At 38.6% G+C, this 9,141-nt stretch overlaps 1 protein-coding gene across 1 annotated transcript in view; it reads left to right on the plus strand.

The window, feature by feature from the left end:
- The window catches only part of LGR6 (leucine rich repeat containing G protein-coupled receptor 6), a 128,068-nt gene that overhangs the window by 85,476 nt on the left and 33,451 nt on the right, over window positions 1-9,141 (plus strand). The window contains exon 6 of the mRNA XM_015818304.2: window positions 2,966-3,037. Coding sequence (XP_015673790.2) covers window positions 2,966-3,037 — 72 coding nt within the window. The remainder of the gene's footprint in view (window positions 1-2,965; window positions 3,038-9,141) is intronic.

Here is a 9,141-nt window from a genome sequence, read left to right on the forward strand (position 1 = left end):
AAAGATAATCAAACAATGAATCAGCGAACACCTAGAGGCAAACAAAGTCATTACTAAAAGCCAACCTGGGTTTGTCAAAAACAGATCATGCCAGACAAATCTTATTGCATTCTTTGACCAAGTGACAAAATTAGTGGATCAGAGGAATGCTGTGGATATAATTTACTTGGACTTCAGTAAGGCATTTGATAAAGTAGATTACAACCTACTACTTGACAAGATAGAAAAATGTGGAGTAGACAGCATCACCACCAGATGGATCCGTAGCTGGCTGACCAGCCGTACTCAGCGTGTGGTCCTCAGTGGAACCGCATCTACATGGAGGGAAGTGTGTAGTGGGGTGCTCTTCAACATCTTCATCAACGATTTGGACGAGGGGATAGATGGGGAACTCATCAAATTTGCAGACAACACCAAGCTGGCAGGAATAGCCAACACTTCAGAAGACAGGCTTAAGATACAAAAGGATCTGGACAGACTTGAACACTGGGCACTATCTAACAAAATGAAATTCAATGGTGAAAAAAGCAAGGTTCTACATTTAGGCAAGAAAAAACAAATGTACAGGTATAGTATAGGGGGTACCTTGCTCAATAGTATTAACTGTGAGAGGGACCTCGGAGTCCTAGTGGACAATCACTTAAATATGAGCCAGAAGTGTGCTGCAGCTGCCAAAAAGGCCAACACAGTGCTAGGCTGCATTAACAGAGGGATAGAATCAAGATCACGTGAAGTGTTAATACCACTTTACAATGCCTTGGTAAGGCCACACTTGGAATACTGCATCCAGTTTTGGTCACCGCGATGTAAAAAAGATGTTGAGACTTTAGAACTAAGGAGTGGAACAATCTGCCTCCAGAAGCGGTGAATGCTCCAACACTGGAAGTTTTTAAGAAGAGACTGGACAGCCATTTGCCCAAAATGGTATAGGGTTTCCTGCCTGAGCAGGGGCTTGGACTAGATGACCTTTAAGGTCCCTTCCAACTATTATTATTATTATTATTATTATTATTATTATTATTATTATTATTATTATTATTATTATTAAATTATATATCTATTCCCCTTTTATCACATAATTCTATACCAATAGCCTCCAAATTTTGTAGGATGCAATTCCCAGCTTCTGTCACCTTCCCCCCCAATCACTATTATTATTATTATTATTATTATTATTATTATTATTATCATTATCATTATCATTATCATTATCATTATCATTATCATTATCATTATCATTATTATTATTATTATTATTATTATTATTATTATATTTGCAAAGGGAACATTATTTTCCTATATAATTCTTTCTTTGCTCCAATCCAATGATTTCAAACTTTTAAGATATGTGGATTTCTGGCATGTTGACTGGGGAATTCTGGGAATTGAAGTCCACACGTCTTAAAGTTGCCAAGTTTGAAAAACACTGTTCTAGCCCATCAGCTTTATAAGCCTCAGTCAAAGTAAGTGAGCATTGACCTGGTTGCCTCAGCAATAGGAATGCTTCCCTTTTTCTCTCAATGTTCATTTCTCCAGCAAAGACTCCCACTCTCTCTTTCCAATCATGGCCAAACAAAGGGATATTTTTTAGTAAACAGAAATAAACAAGACAGGGCATTGCGTGCCAAAACAACTAGACACAAAGATAGTTTTCCCCCATGCCATCATTCTGCTAAATACCTAATTCCCACAGCACTGCCTTATGCCTAAGGTTATCTAACCATGTAGTAAGGATGTATTGCTATTATCCTTCTCATCTTCTCATCTTTTTCATCTTCTTATCTTTTCTACTACCTCCGTGGTGGTGAACCTGTTGCACACAGAGCCCTCTCTGTAGGCACGCATGCTGTCGCCCCAGTCCTAGGACTTCAGCTGGGTTTTATAAAACCTTTTCACTTTAGGCCTCTGCCGCCGTGTACAAAAAAAAAAGGTTCAATCAATCAATCATGGGGGAAAAAAAGATCTCACAAAGTTGGAATTGATTGATTGAACTTTTTAGTCCCACCCAGTCTGCCGTTACCACTGCAGCCATGCCCACCCAATGGGCCATGCCCACCCAATAGGCCACGCCCACCCGGCACCCGACAATACATAAGTGGGTTTTGGGTTGCAGTTTGGGCACTCGGTCTCTAAAAGGTTCACCATCACTGTACTACCTTCTCCTATTAGTATCTTATGATTTATCACTTGATGTTTGTATCTTATGATTTATGATTGTATCTTATGATTTATGATCTATGACTTACCCACTTTGTACGTATACTGACAGCTTATGCAGTGGAGACAAATTCCTAGTGTGTCCAATCACACTTGGCCAATAAAGAATATTCCTATTCCTATTACTGCAAGGATATACTGCATCATTCCAGTCAGGATAAGAAATGTGATCTGAAGGCATAATGAGGCATATTAAAGAACACTTTGACCCAGCTATGTTTCTCCCTCTTCTTGGTGATGTCTGCATGATGTCACTGTGCTGAACTTTCTCCCCTCCCTGCCATTTCTTTGGATTTTGAAGACTAAGAAAAATATCAGCCACAGAGAAAAGTGTGTCTTGTCTGTGGCTTCATTTTTTTGAAAAAGGTTCTGTGTCAGGACAATAAGAAAATAGTTTATCTGATAAATAGGTGTTTTGTGACCCTTGCAGCCATTTTTGTCAATTAATTTATGATCTGCTCAAAATGGCATATATACCTAGGAACCCCAAACTGGTATCTTTGGCTTCTTTAGGCCATAGTGAAAGTTTTCATATATATAAAAAACATATGGACATGTTCTCTTTCACACCCATATCCAAATTTCTCAGATTTTGAATGTATTCCTTCTACATTCATTATTATTTTAAAAACTGTGAAAATATGAGACTTCTTGACCTTCAATGTTCACTTTACAGTTCCTCTTCAAACAAAAAGGAAAAAAAGCCTGTTTGATGTTCAGAATTTAAGCCTCTCCTTTCTCTCTGCAGACACCTGCATAATAATCAGATCCAGCACTTGGGAATACATGGTTTTGAAGGACTCCATAATCTGGAAACTCTGTGAGTTGCTGGGTTTTCTTTGTGCTTTTACTACTTTTATACAGGGTTTTGTGTTTCCTATGCTATTTATTTATTTTTAAATAATTGTTTGATTATGTGCCATCAAGTTAGCATTGAATCTTGGAAACTACATACATTTTCTCTAGGACAATATCTGAGCCCAGCCTTGTCCTTCAGATATTCTATAAGGATATCCATCACTACAGTAATTGAGTCTATTAATTTTGCTGGTTGTCTTGCTCTTTATTCTTCTTTCCATCTTTCCCAGAGTTGCAGATTTGTCAGGGAAGATAATGTGTCTAAATTTTGATAATGTATGCCTTGAGTGAGAACCCTGGATTAATTTGTTCTCTGATGCATATTTGTGTTTTTTCCTGATAGTCTCAGAAATCATTTCCAACAAAGCATAAAAGTATCAATACACTTCCTACCCTGTTTCTTCAAAGTCCAATTTTCACTTCCATAGAGTATCATATGGAAAATCATTGCTTGCATGATTCTGATCCTTGTAGGAATAAATACGTCACAGCACCATAGCATCTGAACATCCATTCCAAGGCCTTCATGGCTCTCTATCAAATGTTAGTCTGCAGCATATTTCTTGACTGGTTCCTTTATTCATGCAAAATCTTTATCCAAAACAGGAAGCCACAATTTAATGAAACACAGCAAAACAGACTGATTCTAGGTTGGGAAATGAGTTAAACATAACTATACACTCTCTCCTTATGTTGTTCAATGTTGAATATAAAAGAGAGGCTGAATTGAAAGAAAATGAGCATGGTTTTAAATTGCAAACCTAACAGAAAATTGGGGGGGGGAGAGATGTCAAGGGGCTTGAAACTCTTATGACTGTCATCTGTCTGTTAACATAATAACACTTCAAAACTGAACAGAATAGGATACATCTGGAGTGGCAGGAGAAGCTGGTAAAAGAAAGAGAGGATTTTTAAAAAGAGCCAAATCTAGCCAAATCTTTGCAGAGAAAAACCATCCAGAAAAAAATTCCCCCATGGATCCCTATGGAATAGGCAACTGGGCACCCATCCAGAATATTGCCAGCCGTTCCAGTCTAAACTCACTCCTTCTTCCTGTCGCATGACCCAGGGTGGAGCTGCAATTAAGGGGTTGGAAAGAATTCCAGACATGTTCTGCAGGCTTTGTATATCTTCTTTACTATAGCTACCTAACAATTCTATCATCAGGAGGTTAATAAAGCTGCCTGCTTTTATTAAATCTCATATAATAAAATAATTTCATTTTGAGTACTTCCAGAAACATCCCCCAAAATTTTGTACCTTATCTGGTTATGAACTCCTGTGGAGCAAATTACGCTGCAATCATATAGAACTTTGAAGGACATCTCAGGAGCCATAGAACCTTATTTCCCCCATCAAGGATGGAAAAGGAGGTCTGCATCTGAAGAGAAAGAGATGCCCCATCTTGAATATTCTCAACCTGCAGAAGAGTCTATCATCCTATCTCCATCAACATCAGAATGTCAACTTGAGGACAGGTAACAATGGAATGGACTGTAGCTTTCCCTAGAGATGTTGGGAAAGCCCATGAAGCTAGAGGATCTGCAGTCACCCTGGACTTCAAAAAAATATCCTGACCCACTCCAGGCCTAGAATTGTTTTAAACATTTCAAAGAGAGGGCATGCATCAAAACAAATGCCCAAGGAGTGGAAAGGAGGGAATGCGGAAATGCCACACTTTTCATTCTTCTTTCCTGCTAGACTTGTCCAAGTTAATCCATCAGAGGATCTAGCATTGGAATTCTTTCTTCGGGGATTATTGTACTAATCCCTGCAGTAAAGGCACTCATTTTTAGGCATACTTGTTACATTCAACCTGAAAGTATATGCTTTGGCTTTGTTTCTTTTAAAAAAAAAAACGGGGTTGTGTCCTAATAAGTTACAGAAGGAAGCAGATGCTGGAAGGTAAAGCAGTAGTGCCAGATTGCAATGAGGTCCCTCTCCCACCAGGCATTGCTCTTGTGCAACTATATGGCAAGGTATTTCCCCTATTGCAATCCTTGCCACCAAACCATCTTCTTTCATACGAGACAACAGGAAGAAAGAAGGGAACCTCCATACCTTTTCTCTTTCATGTGGTTTGGCACCTTTTCTCTGGAAGTCATTAGGGAGCCTAGCCAGTTCATCTAGGGAAAGAAGACAATACATGCAAAGAAGAAAGTGCATTGCCCAAGGGTATAATGGTCACAGAGCTAAGCTTTATTCTGGGAAGTTGATTGATTTAAACATGTTTTTGAAATTACCTGCCACAATTTCTACCAAAATTGACATTAAATCACAGAGTTGAAGCTATCAGGTGAAATGGTGCGGAAACAACAAAGCAGAGAAAGAAAGAAACCAAATCTATGGGTGTAGTAATGATAATCGTGTGGCATGCAGAAAATGAGAAATAGGTGTTCCAGGAACAGAAGAACATCTGTTAAAAGAAATGGAAGAGAGAACTCTAAAACTACCAAGAAGAGAAAATTTGAGCAAAAAAAAAAGCATTAAAAATTAAAACAGCAAATAAGAAACAACAGATGGGGAAACTGCCCTTCAACTGATTATAAATTGGTGAACAAATATATTGAAACAGCTGCACTTCTAAACACACAATTCTCTACAGAAAGAAAAGAACATAGGAAGTTGCTCCCTTTTACGGAGTCAGAACATTAATCCATTAGACAAGGGTTGCTGACAAAATTGGTAAACTACAGAGATTTACCAGCTGCAACCTGGAGAGTGCAGAGGTTGAATCTGGAATCTTCTGCATATCAGACATTGTTCCTCACAATAATATCTACTATTTTTTGCACATGAACACCCTAAAGTAACTGCTTTAGAAAAACTGAAAAACATTGTGCAGTGTTTTTTTATTAATTGCCTGCTCACATTTTATAACAATGGGCGTATAAACTCTAATCCACTATTTTAAATTGCAGTTCAGACTGTGTTATCTTCTTCTCCTTCATTGAGTTCTCAATGACAGAGAGAAATAAGACAGAATGAATAGGCCACCAATTTTTAACTTAAGGAAGATATATTGCAGACTGTTCTGACCTGGTACCATGCCAGATAGCTAGGGTATCATAAGTCTTGAAGTTTAATACATCCGAAGAGAGAGAAAATAGGAAAGCCTATTTTAACCAATTCTTCTAAAACCAAGCATGTGATAACAAGTTGTATTTCCCATTAAGTCAGATACACATTGAAAAGCAATAATAATATGGGTGCTGCCTTTCTCACTGAAAGCTAATAAAATTTCAGAATGATACGACAAAGCAAAATCCTTATGTATTCTGACAATCCCATTAAATTGATAATTTGATTTTAATTTTATTGCATGCCACAGGCAATAAAGGAAAGTTTTCTTCTCTCTTTTATTACACGGAAATCTGAGATCATACAATTAATTGAACAGCTGAAAATCGTGACAGACCCAAAGGAAATATTTATTCATATCACACATAATTAAACTATGATATTATGTTGCTACAACATAATTCACCAATATGAATGGCTTTTTAAGAAAAACTTTAAAACTTTAAAAGCTCATGTCCATCAATGGGCAATAATCATATTGGCTATATTTATCCCAGCATCAGAAGCAAACTGTCTCCAAATGCTAAATGATGAAAAACAAGAACTGAAGACTATACCATGTTTCCCCGAAAGTAAGGCCTACCTTGAAAATAAGCCCTAGCTTGATTTTTGGGGGTGGGCACAGATCTACTCCAAAAATAAGCTCTAGTTTTGGGGCGAGGCACAGATCTAAATATCAAGCTAGGCCGGGGGTAGGGGTATCTGCCCCACACACTCTGCACCCCCTTACCTTCCAGCCAGGCCTCTCCTCGCTGGCCCACTTCTTCTATGGCGTCTTCTGCAGCCAGGCCTGCATTCCTCAGTCACAGGCCTTTCTGGAAGGCCACTGCAGCTGAGGACCGAGCTATGGATTCAATCTATAGCTCAGTTCTGCAAGACCTCTGCAGCCGAGGATTGAGCTATGGATTCAATCCATAGCTCGGTCCTCAGCTGCAGAAGCCTTCCGGAAAAGCCTGACTGCAAAATACAGGCCAGAATGCAGCTGCAGAATGAAGCTGCTCCTTCAGCCCCAGAAGTGGACCTGCTGGGCGGGACTTTTGGTGCCAGAGGTGAGTAAGACATCCCCCGAAAATAAGACCTGGTGTCTCTTTTGGAGGCAAAAAAAAATAAGACCCAGTCTTATTTTGGGGAAAATACACTATTATTGTCCTCTTGGGCATTTCCTATAAGTGTCCGGTTCGGGGGCATTTGGCCTCATCAAAAGCGACATTTAAATTTATCTATTTATTTTCTACCCAGGAAAAAGCAAGGGTCTTTCTTGGATAATTGGAATACTTTAAACATGTGGATCTTAATTCAACTACATTCCTATACATATTTATTTGTTTTTTTATAAGTCTCACTGAATATGGTATAATTTATTTCTTATTTAAAATCTATACAGCTATGTGGTTAGCATATAACATTATATGAATTGCTAAAGAAAATATGTTAACATTAAGAGAAGAACTTACAGTATAAATGTAAATTGGAGCTATTGGATTGTGAGGATCAGAAATAAGTAATGAACAGATATAGTAAGTTTAACTCAGTTTAGAGACAATGGTAATTTCAAGATTTTTGTGTAGAAACAAGAGAAAGATTTTAGGAGAAACAAAAAACAAGGTAAATATCCTTGTAAGTAATTAAGAAGTAGCAATATCAGGATAAGCAAACATGAGGAGCAAAAAAGTCAACTGAATCAAAGCATAAATATATATCCCCCTCTGCTCCAGTTAGTAATACAAAATTGTTTCTGTAATCAGCATACGTATTTATTTTTTTCATTTATTAAACATGTTTCTGTCCTGCTGCAATCAAACAAGATTCTTAATGGTTTACATAGAATAAATACTATAGTTAAAACATCCATGGTGCCATCTAAAAACTTGACAATCATAAATAAGAACAGTAACAGTAAGCAACATTAAGCAAAAGCCACAGAAATTACACAAAAGTAGACAACAGAAAATAAAGATGGCAAGAGGGGAAGGCCCTCCACAGCAACTTGGTTTTCAAGTTTTCAAAGAATCAATAAAGAAGGACATCTCAAGAGGGTGCCATTGCACAGTGCCCACTCTGTCACAGAGAATCAACCCTCCATGCTTCAGTATGTGTGTGTGCGCACACACACACACCGTAGAAGTGAAGGATTTGTAGCAGCCTCTCCCAAATAGGTCTAACCCAGGGGTCTTCAAACTTGGCCGTTTTATGACCTGTGGACTTCAACTCCCAGAATTCCTCAGCCAGTCCACAGGTCATAAAAGGGCCAGGTTTGAAGACCCCTGGTCTAACCAGACAGGCTGATACTGGCTAGAATAAGTGATCCTGCAAGATATCCAGGTGCCAAGCCGTAAATGGCTTTATAGCCAGCACCAGATTCTCTGCAGTACCTATTTGCAGAATCTTTAATTTGTTATTCTGACCTCTCACTATACTCTTTGAGGCTTGTTCCACATAATCTTAATTTTTTTCTTGATTCTGAGTGCGTAATTGCAAACTTTTTTTAATGTGATGAAGATGATAAAAAGATGAGGAAGAGTAACAATATTGTGACTGTTTGTCACCCTCACAATGCAAATATAGTTTTCCAATGTTTAGTTGTATATATTTATTTTGAGTAAATCTTACATTGTAGGATTATTTGTACCATATTCTGAATATTGCATTCTTTGCATTGTGGACTTTCTTTGCAACTTCTTGTAATAAAAACATACTACTAAGTGTTGTCAAAATATCCTCAAGTAACTTCCGGTGGAACGGCGCGCCGATGGCGGCTCTTTTGGAGCCGTCCGCTTGGGAAGGCGTCAGAGCCAGTCTGAACAGCGGACATCAGCTGTTCAGCGGCTTGGAACCTTGTGCCCCGGGCGAAGGGGTCGAGGTGAGTACTCCTGGATAGGAGTAGAGCCCCAAAAGCTCTCCCTTAACTTAGGGAGAGCGAAAATTGGGTGCTCCTCCGGAGTCCGGGAACCTCCGTCTCCCAAATGCCTTTGCTCCCTTTTTTTT

This window comes from Protobothrops mucrosquamatus, unplaced genomic scaffold (genome assembly GCF_001527695.2).
Source record: "Protobothrops mucrosquamatus isolate PMUCROS unplaced genomic scaffold, P.Mucros_1.0 scaffold712, whole genome shotgun sequence".
NCBI classification, from domain to species: domain Eukaryota; kingdom Metazoa; phylum Chordata; class Lepidosauria; order Squamata; family Viperidae; genus Protobothrops; species Protobothrops mucrosquamatus.